The sequence below is a fragment of the Cornus florida genome, unplaced genomic scaffold, assembly GCF_030987335.1.
Source record: "Cornus florida cultivar Cherokee Brave unplaced genomic scaffold, ASM3098733v1 CherokeeBrave_3.0.0_Hap2_Chr08, whole genome shotgun sequence".
NCBI classification, from domain to species: Eukaryota; Viridiplantae; Streptophyta; class Magnoliopsida; order Cornales; family Cornaceae; genus Cornus; species Cornus florida.
In genome coordinates this window covers 67,972,488-67,989,172 of record NW_026775578.1, presented here as the reverse complement: position 1 = coordinate 67,989,172, position 16,685 = coordinate 67,972,488, and the positions used below count along the sequence as shown (strand labels likewise).

The 16,685-nt window shown below is 38.0% G+C and overlaps 1 protein-coding gene across 1 annotated transcript in view; it reads left to right on the top strand.

Moving 5' to 3' along the window:
• Positions 1-14,816, top strand: part of LOC132271953 (cleavage and polyadenylation specificity factor subunit 1) — an 83,466-nt gene extending 68,650 nt beyond the window's left edge. The window contains exons 21-26 of the mRNA XM_059773459.1: positions 510-731; positions 9,497-9,628; positions 9,797-9,973; positions 11,153-11,338; positions 13,556-13,941; positions 14,497-14,816. Coding sequence (XP_059629442.1) covers positions 510-731; positions 9,497-9,628; positions 9,797-9,973; positions 11,153-11,338; positions 13,556-13,941; positions 14,497-14,611 — 1,218 coding nt within the window. The 3' untranslated portion in view covers positions 14,612-14,816. The remainder of the gene's footprint in view (positions 1-509; positions 732-9,496; positions 9,629-9,796; positions 9,974-11,152; positions 11,339-13,555; positions 13,942-14,496) is intronic.
• The last annotated feature ends 1,869 nt before the right edge of the window (positions 14,817-16,685 follow it).

Sequence of the window (16,685 nt, the reverse complement as noted above, 5' to 3'; positions counted from 1 at the left end):
TGAATTTTCAGCGTTCAGTATTCAGCGATAAGTGTGTCCTTGTCACTTAAAATTTTACCTCCTTTTAAGTGGCGCTTACTGCATTCAGTGATATTCAAATTCCGTTACCAAACGCGCTTTACTGGATAAGCACTTAATTGAGTTTTCAAACAACACCTTGCGTGTTTACTTTTCTATCGTGATTCTTGTTTTGTTCTTGGTTTTGTTGCGTTTGTCATAACAGAGTGGAATTCAGTAGACCTGTATTTGCCCTTTAGTCATTTTGAACTATAAAGTTCCTGTTGTATTTTTTTAATGAGCATTTGCTGTATTTCTTAATTTCCCTTGATTATGTAATTCTTCTGTAAATGCATCCTAAAACAATCTTCTAAAAATGTTACTTCCATTTCAATAATACATTATTGCTATCTATATTTCTTATTTTTTTGAGGCATAATAAATGTAGTGGACTTCATATTTTCCTTTTTACTTATTTTAAATTTTCAATGCTATTTCTGTCAATTATGCAGGTTCTTAAGCCATTGAATCAAGTCCTCTCATCTCTTGTTGATCAAGAAGTTGCTCATCAGATTGAGCATGATAATTTGAGTTCTGATGGAACCTACACCATAGATGAATTTGAGGTCCGGATTATGGAACCGGAAAAATCAGGTGGTCCCTGGCAAGTTCGGGGTACAATTCCTTTGCAAAATTCTGAAAATGCACTAACTGTCCGAGTGGTTACCCTATTTGTAAGTTTAGTTTTGTTATTCCAGCTGCTTATATAGATATCACAGATAAAACGATCACCAATGCCTTTACTCAACTATTTGGGGTCGGCTATATGAATCCTATGTTTCCATTTTACTTTATTTAAGGTCATGACCTTCGTCAAACTGCATGGTATCTTTCCTTACTAACTCTACCCACGTTAAGTTTGGCCTTCCTCTTTTCCTAGTATTACCCTCAATGTGCATTATGTTACTCTTCCTAGCTAGCTCATGGTTTTGTTTGCACGTTTACACTATCTTTACCGATTTTCTCTCATTTTATCTCCAATTGGTGCTACTTCAACCATCTCCCGAATGTGATAATTTCTTATTCTATCTAGGGATGTCAATTTAATCCGCCCCATCCAGCCCCTATTGAGATGGGTATGGGATCTTCCTCTCGCACCCACCCACAGAGGTTGTCACAATCACTCCCCATGGGGCCCAACATCTTCGTTGGCCATATTTCCAGCTGGGCTCTAGCTCTTATACCATTTGTAACAGCCCTCACCCTTCCTAGACACAATATTGTCCGCTTTTGACGCCCTCGGACTAGAGACTTCCCAGGAGGTCACCCATAGGTGCGCTTAACTTTGGAGTTCTAATGGGTTCACGGTAATCACGACTTTAAAACGCGTTGTGTCATAGAAGGGTGTTCAACCTACATATAGCACATCCCCTTTCCAAGGCGATGTGGGATCATGACACCCTGTAGCCTACCAGTGTGGTAGCTCGTCCAGTGTCTCGCACCCACCTGCATCACATTTTTATGATAATTTAAATTTTTTAACAACAATTTTGTTATTATGATTGTTAAGTAATTGTCTATACTTAAATTCTTTTCTAAAACTAATCTTGAATTTGTTCAACTTTGAATAATTTTTTTTTAAAAAAAATATGCATACCGGGGTGTCCCGAACCCTTCCTGAGTTCAACGTGGGTAGAGCGGGGTTTGGGAAGAGGTTTTTATTTGTGGTTGCTCTGAGAAGATGATAGTTTGTGTTGCTAGTGATATTAGAATCACCCTTGGTGATGAGTTTGTAGCTATGTTGGTTTAAGAACTGAAAAAGCATAGAATCTTGATCGATGAAATGCTAAGCACTGCCCAGGACACTCTAGTACAACAGGTTGGATGGTGGGTGAGATAGCTTTATTGACTGGCTGTCTTGTGATAAGGCTTAGAAGGGGCTTGTTTGTGATGAGGGAAGTGTGTTGGGGGATCAAAGGGACAGGTCTCTTGATTTAATGTTGTGGGAGGGGGAGGGACTGGAGGGTAATCCAAATTTGGGTGTGATTGATTACTTGTCTGTGGTGCAATCGAAAGGAATGTGGACAGGCACTACGAGGGAGGGAATGATATTGTTTCCTCATGAAGTTCCTAATTATTTCTTGGAATGTCCGTGGTCTTAATGGTCTGGATAATAAGAAGGTGGTGAAGTTGGCGATGAGGATGTGCGGGATTCATGTTGTCCGTTTGCAAGAATCGAAAGTTGCTTCGATGACGGATAGGGTGGTGAGGAGTCTTTAATGAGGGAGGTTCGTTGAATGGGAGGCATGGATGGTTTGTGGTCTTCCGGCAGCCTTCTCATCATGTGGGATAGGAGATGGGTGTCAAGGGTGGACACTTGGAAAGGGAGGTTCTCTATGTCATGTGCCTTAGTGATGGGAGGAGGAGGATGGTCTAGGAAGCACGGACACTCCAAAATGGGCGAAGAATCCGTGTCCGACACGTGTCGGACACGGACACGCCCCGACACGTGTCGGACACGCCAAAAAACGTGTCTGGAATTTTTTTATTTTTTTTAATTTTCGGACACGGCACGGACACGGCTCAGACAGCTCGGATACGGCTCGGACACGGCTCAGACATGGCTCGGACACACTTTTCTGGAATTTTTTTTTTTTTAATTTTTAATGCTGATATGTTAATTTTTTTTTTTTTTTTTTTTTTTTTTTTTTTTTTTTTAAATTTTTAATGATGATATGTTCTATTTTTTGTTTTGTACTACCCTAAAGATGCTGATATATATATATATACTAACCTAAAGATGCCACAATTCGCCGTTTCCGTGTCCTAAAGATGTTGATATATATATATACTAACATATCAGTGATATATATATATATTCCAACCTAAACATATCAGTGTTTTTTTAAAAAAATTATTAATGCTGATATATATATATATATATATATATATATATATATACTATTCGCCGTGTCTGTGTCCTAATTTTTTTGGATTTGCCGTGTCCGTGTCGTGTCGTATCCGTGTCCCATATCCGTGTCCGTGCTTCTTAGAGGATGGTTTTAGATGGGCCTTCTCCGGGGTTTATGGGCCGGTGGATTAGGGTGGACTTTTGGAGGGGGAGGATCGAGAGGTTCTCTATCTCTTGTGCTTTTGTTATAGAGGAGGATGGCTTTAGGTGGGCTTTCTCCGGTGTGTATGGTCCGGTGGATGATGGGGAGAGACACATTCTTTGGCACGAGCTCAACTTTGTGAGGGGGTTGTGGGCTCTCCCGTGGTGTGTTGGTGAGGACTTTAATGTGGTTAGATCCCTGTCAGGGAGATGTATAGGAGGAAGTTGGTCTTCAGCTATGGAACATTTCTCGAAGTTCATTGACGGCCATCACTTTTTTTATTTACCTATAGAGGGTGCGTCTTTCTCTTGGTTTAGTGGTAGGGAGACTGCTACTCTTTCTCGGTTGGATAACTTTTTGATTTTTGGGGATTGGGAGGAGAGGTTTCCTGATGTGGTCCAGGAAGCCTTGGTTAGACCGGTTTTTGATCATATTCTGTTGGTCTTAGATTGTGGGGGGTTGAGATCCTAAAGTACCCCCTTTCGATTTGAGAACATGTAGCTTAGAGTGGAGGATTTCCAGGGGAAAGTCCGTTCTTGGTTGGGATGAGGCTACAGTGATCCATACTCCGAGATTCATTTTGGCAGGAAAGCTTCAGTTCTTGAAGGTAGAAACTAAAAGGTGGAATAAAGAGGTGTTTGGGAATTTGGAGTGGGGGAGGAACAAGGCCTTTGCTGAGATTGCAGAGATTGATCGGTTGGAAGGAATGGGTGGTATTGTGGAGACTCAAAAGCGTCGGAGAGCGGAATGTCAGGCGGAGATTGCTTTTTCGGAAGAGATCTCGTGGTGTCAGAAGTCTCGGGCTTTATAGCTCAAAGAGGGTGATCGCAATACAAGGTTCTTTCATAGGTTGGCCAATGCTCAAAGAGGGTGATTCGTGTTGATTGGGTGGATTTTTGTAGATAGGAGGAGGTGTGTAGGGGGATTGCCTCATGCTATCAGAGACTTTACACTGAGACCTATAGTTGGAGACCCCGGCTTGGAGGTTTGCACTTCGATTCGATTTCTGATATAGATAGAGATGGTTTGGAGATTCCATTCACAAAAGAGGAAGTGTTGAAGGCGTTAAAAACTGTATTGGCGACAAAGCTCCGGCCCCAGCCCCGGATGGCTTCACTATGAGATTCTTATTGGAAAGTTGGGGTGTGGTCAGGGGTGAGGTGATGGGGACATTCCAGGAGTTCCACTTCTCATGGGCAGTTTGTGAAGTCTTTGAATGCAGCTTTCATCGCTCTCATTCCCAAGAAAGGTAGGGCTATTAACGTTAGGGATTTTAGACCTATTAGTTTGGTGGGGTGTATGTACAAACTTATAGCTAAGTCTTTGCTTCGAGATTGAGGGATGTCTTGGATGGAGTTATCTCAAAATCCCATAATGCTTTTATCAGTGGCCGTCAATTCTGGATTCTACTCTTGTCGACAGTGATTGTATGGACTATAGACTGAGTAGTGGTATTCCAGAAGTTCTTTGTAAGCTTGATATTGAGAAAGCCTACGATCATGTTAGTTGGAGTTTTTGTTGTACATGTTAGAGAGTTGGGCTTTGTGGAGAGATAGAAGAGGTGGATCGAGTTCTGCATTTCGTCTGTGAGGGTTTCGGTTCTAGTTAACGAGGTTCTGTCTAGCTTCTTTGTAGTTCTCGGGGATTCAGATAGGGAGATCGGAGATCCTCTCTCTTTTTTTGCTCATCATTGTCATGGAGGCTCTCAGTAAGTTGATGAGGAGGGATGTGGACTTGGGATTCATTAGGGGCTTCAGGGTGGGTAGAGATTTGGATCATCGGTTCGAGATCTCCCATTTGCTCTTTTTGGATGATACTTTGGTGTTTTGTGATGGAGATGTGTCCCGGCTGAGATAATTGATGTGTGTTTTGCTTTGCTTTTAGGTTGTCTCTAGCCCTAAAGTGAATGCGGGGAAGACCTCCTTAGTCCCGGTGGGGGAGGTGTAGGACATTGCCAATCTTGTCGCGGTCCTAGGTTGTGGGGTTTCTTCGTTCCCCATTTCTTATTTGGGTTTGCCGTCTAGAAGGGTGGGGGGATGGGACCATGTGATTGAGAGGTTTGAGAAGAGACTTGCCGGGTGGAAGAAGCAGTATCTTTCTAAGGGTGGAAAGGTCACCCTCATGAAAAGCACATTGTCAAGTCTTCCTACATATTTCCTCTCTTTCAAATTCCAGCCTCCGTGGCCGAAAGGATCGAGAAGCTCTAGGAATTTCCTTTAGGGTGGATTGGGGGATAAGTTCAAATATCATCTTGTTCGGTGGGAGCAGGTGTGCAAGTCTATTCAGATCGGTGGCTTGGGTATCAGGAGGGTGATCCCTTTTAATAGGGCTATGCTAGGGAAGTGGTTGTGGAGATTTGGAGGTGAGTGCCATCGATTATGGAGGGTCACCTCATGCCACTTTGGGGAGGAGAGAGGTGGGTGGTGTTCCCGAGTGGTTAGATCTTCTGGTGGCGTTGGTGTTTGGAAGTTTCTTTGGAAGGGTTGGGATGAATTTTCTAAACATATCAGATTCAGAGTTCGAGAAGACAGGGACACTCGGTTTTGGGAGGGCTTATGGTGTGGCGAGCGTGTGTTGGCTTCTTCGTTTCCAGTATTTTCAGAATTGTTGTTGACAGACATGCATGGGTGGCCGACTGTTATTGACTTGCTAGCGGGAGGATCAATTGGGATGTGTGTTTTCGGCAACAGTTTCATGATTGGGAATTGGACAACGTTTTTGACTTGCTGGATCTGCTGTATAGACAGACGCCGGATGGGGGAGGCCCTGATTCCCTTATTGAGGTGCCCTCCCTGAGGGGAGATGTGATGTCCGATCCTTTTTCTGCTGCCTTTTAGGTTTCTCAAGGGCTTCTGTTCCTTGGAAGACGGTTTGGAGCTTGAGGGCTCCTCTCAAGGTGGCTTTTTTCGTTTGGACTGCAATTTGGGGCAAGGTTCCAACTCTGGATAACCTCGAAGAAGAATATAGGTAACGGTGTATTGGTGTTGCATGTGCAAGAGGGACGGAGAGCCAGTGGATCATATGCTTTTGCATTACATTGTGGCTCACGAGTCACGACTGTTGGAGTTTGATTTTTGGTTTGTTTGGTATGTAGTGGGTCATGCCCCGGTTTTCGAGAGGTTTGATTAACTCTTGGAGAGGGTGTGGTGTGGGTTCTCACTCTCTTCATTTTTGGAGGGTGGCATCCCTCTGCGTTTGGTGGTGTGCATCTGGAAGGAACGAAACAATAGATCTTTTGATGGGGAGGAATCTCCTATAGGAGGAATGTTTAAATACCGCATTATTTTATTTTATTTTTTGATAAGTAAAGATCTATAAACAAACATGCTCAGAGGGGAGCGAACCCTTACAAAACAAAACAAAAAATGCAAACGCGTCAATATAACGATAAGTTGTCAACAAAATCCAAAAAACAATCTACAGATGGGCAGTTTTTCCCATTAATCCAAGAATAAAGAGAATGCAAAATGTTCGCCTTGATAACCCACACTGACGATTCCTATCCTTCGAAAGATGTCCTATTCCTCTCATGCCACAACCCCCACCAAATACAAAGAGGTGCAACCCTCCACGCCTTCCTAACCCAACTTTCTACTCTATTCCCTCCAAGCTTCTAACATATCTCTTGTATTACTTGACACTACCCATTCCACCCGAAAAACATTCAACATCAGACTCCACACATCCGCTGCCACTCTACAATGCAACAAGAGATGATCAACCGATTCACCTGCCTTCTTACACATGCAACACCAATTAACTGTTATTTGGCGTCTTTTTCTGAAATTATCCAAAGTAAGAATGCTGCCAAGCGCCGCTGTCCATGTGAAAAAAGCCACCTCTATTGGAGCTGAAGTCCTCCAAATAGCCTTCCAAGGAAACCCGTTGCTCATCGAACTCGTAAGACTTTTATAAAACAGCCTCACCTTAAAGTTAAAATACCGCATTATTAGTTGCCTTTTCTGTTGGGGGATGGGAAGATATTGTACATCTTTAGAGGAGATTGTTGGTCTTTTGGGCTCTTTGGGTCCTTAAATCCCTCTTTTTTCTTTTTATAGGCTCTTGCCTTTGTGTATTCTTGGGATGCGTTCTTTTGTGTATTCTTGGGATGTGTTCCCCTTTTGAACGCTTTCTAATACATTTTTCCTTATAAAATAAATAAAAAAAGTAGTAAATAGCCTTCATCTCTGAGTCTCTGACCTTTCCGGCACAAATCTAAATTGATTTACCAACACTTCAGTCTCTTGTCTTAGGCGTTGTCAATCACTCTCTCCCAAAGCTTCATATATATGGCTTAATACCACGATAATTATTACAACGTTTTATGTCCCCTTTATTTTAGTATATAGATATTAGAATATTTTTTCGCCACTCATCAGTCATTCTCTTACTATCTTGTTAAACAATTTCATTAACCAAGGCAAGTCATCCTCTCTTAGGGACTTCCAAGCCTCAATGGGAGCACCATTGGGTCCTAAAACCCTTCTTGATTTCATCTTCCTTGGGCATTTCTAATCTCACACTCCTTGACCCTACCCTACCAAAAAATATGGTATCCCTACGGTTACTAAATATTATACTAAGTATGAACTTCCTAGATAATTTTCATTAACAATTTCTCAAAATAACTTTTCCATCTTTCTTTAATTTCACCATCTTTTACTAAAACCATTGAATCCTTAGCTCTTAATCCCTTTAGTATGGCTAAAATCTCTAGTTTTCCTCTCCCTTATTTCAGCAAGTATATATATATATATATATTCGTCTCCCCGTCTTTTGTGCCTAGTATAGAATAAAGATCATCATATGCACTAGGTTTTGCTTCACTTATTACTTTTTAAACTTATTTACATTTTTGTATTTTTCAAATGTTTCACTATTTTTAGTTTTTTGGCCAAGTTTTAAAGCATTTCTGTTATGTTTTTATTAAGTTTTGGATGTTTATTCAGCCACCAAGTTTCCTTAGATAATGGTCTGATACCGTTTGATTCACCTAAGACATCTTCTGCTACTATTTTAATACATGTAGACTTGTAGTCATCTTATTTCACATTAAATTTGTTTCATCTTCTGTAGTCCATGTTGCTTCTTTTAATGTTCTATTCTTAAATAAATCCTACTCTCTCCCCTCTTAAATTCCACCGCCTAGTTCTTGGGCTTATAATTCTATTTCTCCTTTTAGGTTGTCCTTTTATATACACATCTAAAACAAGTAGCCTATGTTGTGATGTTTAAACTCTCTCCTGGGATAACCTTACAATATTTGCATGTTAATCTATCTACCTTTTTATTAAAAAGAAATTAATTTGTCTCATATTTGATCCTCTTTTAAAGGTTATTAAATGTTCATCTCTCTTTTTAAAATTTGTATTCCTAATTATAAGATTGTATGCTGCTGCTGCAAAATGTAAGATAGCCTCCCTAACATCATCTCTATCTCCAAATCCACGTGCACCTTGTACCATCTTGTATCCTCCACAATCTTTTCGTAGGCTATATTTTTACACTAATAGAGAAGGAGAAATATGAAAGGAACTCACCTGATGACCATTAAAGTCTCCTCCTATATACTCCTTTGGTATCCCTTGAATTAATTCATCCATATGTTTCCAAAATTGTGTTTTAGTATGTTCATCTAGTCCTACTTGGGTTGAGTAGGCGCTAACTATATAAACTATATGTCCTAATGCAATTTTAATAATACCATCCTGTCCTCCTTTCTAATAACATTTACATCATCTTCTTTTAAATTCTTATTAGTGATTATCCGTACTCCATTTCTATGTCTATCCTTTCCAGTGTAGTAAAGATTATATCCTTCAATTTCTCTAGCTTTTGCACTTACACCCACTTAGTTTCTTGTAGACATAATATATTAATCTTCCTTCAAATCATAGTGTCTACCAACTCCTTCCCTTTACTCGCCAATGCTTCTATATACCAATTCCCTATCCTAAGCCTACTATACTGGGCTTACTTTCTTACCCATGTTTGTCAAGAAAAACGCGGGAACCCTTGCCTACTTTTTACCGCATCCAGGCGCCGATGTGGCGCCCTTTGCCAATTTATCGAATTATCGAGAAGCTGATGCAACACTTCGCTTAAGGGGGACATCCTAGCATTTACTCATATATTCATAGCATTCATTTTAATAATGGTCATGACAAAAGTTTTATGCTTTCTTTCAAGCTACTTGCCTCCTCCTTTATCCGGACTTGGAACCGGCTGTGTAAAGATACACTGGCTGAGTTATTTATATAATTGTTATGTATATTTTCTATATTGGTTTTTCCCCCCTATTGTGTGTTTATGATGTGGGATTAAAGTTTTCAAGACAAAAATGTTGTTTGATTGACTCTTTCTTCTTATGCTATGCTTCATTGCAGAATGTCAAAACAAAAGAAAATGAAACACTTTTGGCCATTGGAACTGCTTATGTGCAAGGGGAGGATGTTGCTGCAAGGGGGCGTGTCCTTTTGTATTCTGTTCAAAAAAATTCTGATAATCCTCAGGCTTTGGTAACCATTTAAATTGTTTTGATGTTTTCCTGCCTAGGCCAGTTCTACTTCATGTTGCCATAATAAAATTCTACCACCTTATTTACCTGTCTTTTCCATTCTTACCTTCTCTGAGTCCTCACTTAAGGGCATTTGATGCATTGCTCAATTAACTACTACACTTTTTAGGTTTCAGAGGTTTACTCAAAGGAGTTGAAGGGTGCTATATCTGCTCTGGCTTCTCTTCAAGGTCATTTGTTGATAGCTTCTGGTCCTAAGATCGTCTTACACACGTGGTCGGGGTCTGAGTTGAATGGTGTTGCCTTTTATGACGTTCCACCTCTTTATGTCGTGAGCTTAAATATTGTATGTTTCACTTCCTAAAGTAAACTGTCTCTTCAGTTATATTCTAGTAATGTTTCTGACTTGCTACTTTTTCATCAACATGAGTGGTATTACAACTACAACATGATTTTGAAATTCATGCTAGATTGTCAAGCTGTTTTTGAACATTACTTATTGTGACAGTCTGAAGGAGCGACTATCTGAACTCTTAGAAAATATAAGAAAGACTAATATTTTTTTTTTTTTTTTTGATTCATTTCATTTAAGAATTGGATATTCATCTGCATTTAGTTATGTGTTTGTGCCTTCAAATTTTCTCACCTCGCTAAAATTTAAGACTCATGCCACTTCTTAGTGTCATACATGTCTGGGAATCCGACAATTTCTAGACACTCTTGAACATGTTTTTGTCACATCTTAGATGTCTCCATAATGTAAAAATAAAATTATTTTTTTTGTTCAAATTTTTGGCACTACTTGGACACTTTCCAACATGTGACTGAAGAATCTTTGACTACCACATATAGACATCCATGGGTACTTATGCTGCGCTATCCTTGCTATGTTTAAAGGCAAAAGGAGTGAGATTGTTATGTTTAAAAAGTGGTCAATTACCTATTTCATCCTAAAATGTTAGATTTAAGTAATGTTTTTCATATATAATATCATCCAAAAATTTATTCCTTTATTGCCATGTTCTTCTTGTATCCGTGTTACATTAAAAATGTTTGTTGTTCCAGCATCTCCTAGTTTTATCATATCCATGTCAAATGGTGTGTCCAGCTTAATTGGTTATAGAAACTGTTGGATCTTGTCAATTGCTGCACCCCAATTGCAGCTTTAACTGTCAATGGTTTGCAAGAAATATGATCAATTTTGAATACTTTTCCACCAGTGATTGACTTTATAATTTGTAACTTAAGACATGTGAATATTTTGTTGTTATACTCTTATTGGCCTTCATTAGTAGCAATTTATTCTAAATTTGATCAATTTTCTGATGACGCTTTTGTAAACTTTGTATCCGATTGGGCTAAGGGATGGTAAAATTAATTAATTCTTGCCTGTTAAATCATGTGCTCATTACTGAATCCATTGTTTTTCCCCTCGTGACTCATTCAATTTATGCAGCGTGCTATTTATTTTGATTCACTTGTGTCTTTAAATGATATTCCTCTGTTATGCTGTTAAATGTTGCAGGTTAAGAATTTTATTCTCCTTGGGGACATCCACAAAAGCATATACTTTCTTAGTTGGAAGGAACAAGGTTCTCAACTTAGTTTATTGGCAAAAGATTTTGGTTCGCTTGATTGTTTTGCTACAGAGTTTTTGATTGACGGAAGCACCCTGAGTCTTATTGTTTCAGATGATCAAAAGAATGTTCAGGTTAGTGTCCTTGTAGTTTCAGATGATATGTTCAAATTAGTGTCCTTGTAGTTTCAGATGATCATATATGTTCAGGTTAGAATCTATATGAGAATCTATCATCTTTGCATTGGCTCTTATAATTTGAAACAATCATCATGTATGGTGCCATGTAGGGCTGAGTGGGGGCGGCTGCCCCCACTGAAATTTCTTCAATATACATATTACATTTCTAATTTTGTCAAAATTCTAATATTGCCCCCACTAATTTTTTTACAAAACCCCTTTATGCATACTTGCCTCCAAAACCCGCCACAACCGTCCCCCCTCTCTCTCTCTCTCTCTCTAAACTTCACAGTTTCAACTTTTCTACGTTTGAATCTCTCACTAAAGTCAACTCTTTCTCCTCTCTAACATTTTCTCTAAAATCTATTTCATTCTTTATATTTCCCATTGATTGTACAGACGATTTTGAAATCGGAGATTTAGAGAATGATGAAGAGTTTTATCTCTCTCTCTTCTTGTTCTCCTCTCTCGTCTCTCTTCCGCAGTTTTGCACAACTTCACGTGCATTCAAATGTAATATTTCTATCAATTCACACTGAGAAGCTGATCAGAGAGCTCAATTTGTTTCCTAAGGAATCGATCAACATCATCGATCACGGTGACTCTCTGTTCTGATCAAAAGTTTGCAATCAAATTGGATTTAATCTAACTGATTATTGAAACTCTGAGATTGACCCATATCCCTTTGAATTAGCAGTGTTGGTCTTGTTAAACTGTCCTACTTGTAGCTTGTTTACCTCTTTCTTGCTCTAAACTTGTTATTGTTTCTCTAACCAACTAAATTTTTGTTGATATCCCGGGCTGCTTGGATATGGATTGGCCACAAAATTTCTAAGACTGCCTTTAATTTTCATTTCAGTCTACCAAAAAAATCCAAGATTAATCATATCAAGTTTGTGAGTTCCCAATTTTATATTTTTCTTTCTAGAGTAGAAAATTTATGAGTATACATTATTCATGCTAGAATTGTTTTAATTTGAATTGCTTTTAATATGTTAGCTTGATAATAATTGAAATGGGAGTATTTACCAAAAAATAATTGAAATGGAAGTATGACCAATTTTAAATGAAAATATTTATACTGTTAAAGTTCTTTTGGTTATTACGGTAATTTGAAAATCTTTTATCTTATTACTCTGTTCAAGGTCGCCCCCTCTCAAATCATTTTCTGGTTCTGTCACTGATGATCAATAGTAGTTTTGTTTTGTTTGGTTTGCATATGATTAAATCATTTTTGCTGTTGTGAAAATTGTGGTAAATAAAATCAGTTTATGTTCATTCTTTTCAACATTAAATGTTTTTGCCAAATAGGGGAAGACAAATAAACCATGAACATTTTTGTCTCTCCTTTTCTCTCCATCAGTTTGGCAGTTTCTTACATATGGGATAGGGGGTGGTAATAATTCAGAACACGTTAAGGATTAAAAAGATGTCACTGGATATCAGTGTTGATTCTAATATGTGTACAGAGATTGGCACATTCATACATATTAAATTTTGATATTCTGGAATAAAAAATAACTTCAGGAATTGGTAAAAGATTATGATTATTTTTTATTTTCTTTTTTGGGTAAAAAAGATAGATTTCTAAACAGGATTTTCAGATATGTAATAAATTCAAAGAAGAATTATAATTTATAATTTTAGTAAAAGGTCATTGCCTGGTCCCACCAATGGGAGTTGCTAGGAGCCCTGGGTATGCACGTATCCTTGACATTATTTGCACTCCGTGACTGCCCTCGGATTTGAATTCAGGTTCTGACTTTTGAGTTAACAGTCAGCTTTTCCATTGCATTAAGCAGTGGCCTCTTAACAGAATATCAGATATTGTAAATGAAAACTTATGTGTTATAGATGTGCAGTATAAATGGTTTAGTAAATTGCTACATGCATGAATAGTATAAAACACATGTTCCGTTCAAGCCTCCGTATATCCTGTAATATATTAGACTTGCAAAGGCGTTTGACTTGCTAAATAAATTGTTGCAGAATTAGACAATATTTTGCTTGTGGACCAAGGGCCTAGGATGTGATGGAAATTGATTAATTATAGTTTCTGTTGCCTTCATTGGCTAATCTTAAATCCAAGTAATTTGAGCTTTTATTGTCCATCTGTTTTAAGGGTGTTTTTGGTTGTCCCTAATGGTTGACTATTTTGCATGCAAAATGCAGATATTCTATTATGCGCCAAAGATATCAGAAAGTTGGAAAGGACAGAAGCTTCTTTCAAGGGCTGAATTTCATGTTGGTGCTCACGTGACTAAGTTCTTGCGGTTACAGATGCTTCCTGCTTCATCAGATCGAACGAATGCTACTCCAGGCTCTGACAAAACCAATCGGTTTGCTTTATTATTTGGAACACTGGATGGCAGCATTGGCTGTATTGCACCTCTTGATGAACTAACATTTCGTAGGCTTCAGTCGCTTCAGAAAAAGCTTGTTGATGCTGTTCCCCATGTTGCTGGACTAAATCCAAGATCTTTCCGTCAGTTCCATTCAAACGGAAAAGCTCATCGGCCAGGCCCTGACAGCATAGTGGACTGCGAGTTGCTTTGCCGGTAAGTTCTTCTGTTTTCTTCCAGACATTTCTGATATCTGAAACAGAAAAGATTTCATTTCCATGGTGGAATCATCTTCCATTTAGATTTCTTCACAGGTATTATGCTGTGTTTGGTAAGAGCGATAGAAATTTTGGGGAAAGCTAGGAATAATGGAAGAGATATCTCTCCTAACAGAAGGAAATGGTTTTTCCTCCTCTTATTTGGCTGAATAGTAATGGAAGACTGAAATAAAGCAGTGTTTATTGCTTGTGTTGTTTAAATGCAAAAACAAAAAGTAAAAGTGGAGCTCTTTCTCTCGTCCTTCCCGTCCACTCTTGGGATGAAAAGTTCGATGGGTCTGGCCGGGGGACAACACCCTGACCCCCTTCCTAGTCTTTTTTCTTCTTTCCTTTCGTACCAAACCATGGATACTCCTCCATTAAAATGTTATATCAGTTTTATAGGATGTCCAAAGGCGCTGGCATCCAATGACATTGATCGAATAGACATTACGTGATATGTGCTTCGAAACTCCAGTACTTGATAGAAACTCTTGTTTCCTTGATTCTACAGTTATGAGATGCTCCCATTGGAGGAGCAGATTGAGATTGCGCAACAGATTGGAACGACCCGTTCGCAGATTCTGTCAAATTTGAATGACCTCACCCTGGGAACGAGCTTCTTGTGACGACATTCTAGCCTGTCAGATTGCAGTTCAGAGAAATCTGTAAAATAGCCCAACTGTACAAGCAAGCTTTGCTTCAATCAGCTAAACCAAAACTTGTATGTATATCCTAACAACATGTTGTCCCATTGTTGTATTTTTAATTGGATCCCTTGTATTATTTCTTGGATGAGTTGAGTCAATGTGATCTAATTGATTTTGTTGGTTATTGTTTTTATTGTTGTTGTTTGTCATAATTACAGAAACCAAATTTAGTTTCACAATATGTTTGTCAGTCGTCAGTGGGTTATTGAGGGTCACAATGTATTTTGCTGATGTTGTCAATTTGAAATGCCAAATTTGCTCTCGTAATGCCATGCAATGATGGTTTAATCCTTGGAAAGTCGCATGAAATTTACCTTAATAACAGATTTCAGTAGATAAAAATACCCTCGCAAGTTAAAACTTAAAACTGAACCATCCCTTCCATGTTTTTTTTTTTTTGTTCTTCCTCGTTCTTTTCACCATTTCAAAAACCCTGATATATATTTCATACATGTATGTACATTATACGATTTGTACATATACACACAAGTATATTGTGTAATCTCTAGTGAGAGCAAAGAATGGTGGTTTAACCAAGAATGAGCCCGTAGAAAATCCCGCAACCATCACCAAGTCTCTGCAACTGCAAACCCTCCATTTAGTCCATTCCTTCTCCACCAAACTTAGTATTGTTGGTGAACTTGGAACTCTCTGTTCTCTCCCAAAGTTGTCAACCACCCTTTAGTGGTGACTAATGAATTTTTCACCTATTATCAAAGAAATTATGTCTCATAGAGGTTCCGTGGCATTACAACAGCCCCATGTAAATATATATATATATATAAACTCAGTTTACATGTTATCTCAATTCATGTAAATATATATATATATATATATATAAACTCACGTTTAACATGTTGTCTCAGTTCGTATAAGGGGGTGGGGGTTTTATTTTATATACTCCGTATAAAACTGGGGAATACAAGACAATGTCCAAGTAAGGAGTGTTTAGCAATATTACTGAGCTTGTGAACTCACCTTACTATTATTATTATTATTATTATTTTTCAGGTTTTCATTGAGGCACGTGATAGGGATGGAGACCGTCTTTTTATTATTATTATTTTTTGTTCTGTTATTTTTGTTACTAATAGTTGATACTCATGTAATGAGGATGATACTTTTGATGCGATGTTCTTGATGTAATGAACTTCATCAGAATTAATGGAAGTATCGGTCGGAGAATTGTTTTTATTTATGTCATGCGGAGTGTTATATGTAAGTCTAAAGTATAGGACATAATTTTTCATTAATTAACATGTTCAAATTCGCAATATCATATAATTATAATGATAATGATAATAATAATAATAATATTTAATTAATGGATTATTATTGAGAGGTATATACAAGTTGATCTATTTTTTTTTTTTTAGAATAACACCCTCTCAAATTTGATAAAGTTAACAAAGACATGAAATTGCCTTTTTAATCTCTACAAATCATTTTATTTGACTAAACTAACATCTCTATTCTTTACTTCATTTTTTATCTACCAAACTATATAATATATGTAGACCATTATTTGCCTCACCTCACGTAGGGATGGCAATGGAGTAGAGTTGGGGTAGGTTTGGCTAAATCTTATTCCGCCAGATTAAAAATTTATCATATCAACTCCACCTTTATTCCGGAACGGATTTATAATTGTTATATCATCTCCATCCCTACTCCAGTTAACAAAATACCGACTCCGCCCCACGTACTTCGTTTAATTATGTGATGCGGTGGGGTGGGTTGGGTAATGATACTTTTATTATGTGTAAAAAAAAAAAAAAAAAAAAAAAAAAAATAATAAAAATAAAAAACACTACTAATTCAATGTGCTCAAATTAGGCTGATAAATAAGCTGGTCCAACTTTTAAATTACAAAGTAATGAATAGTAATATATTAACACACTTCTAGTAAAGTAAGAGAAGTCTTACCAACAGGTCAGTGACCTAGCTGTATTAAGCCCCTACTTCTCAAAAAGAAGTCAGGGGTTCGAACCTC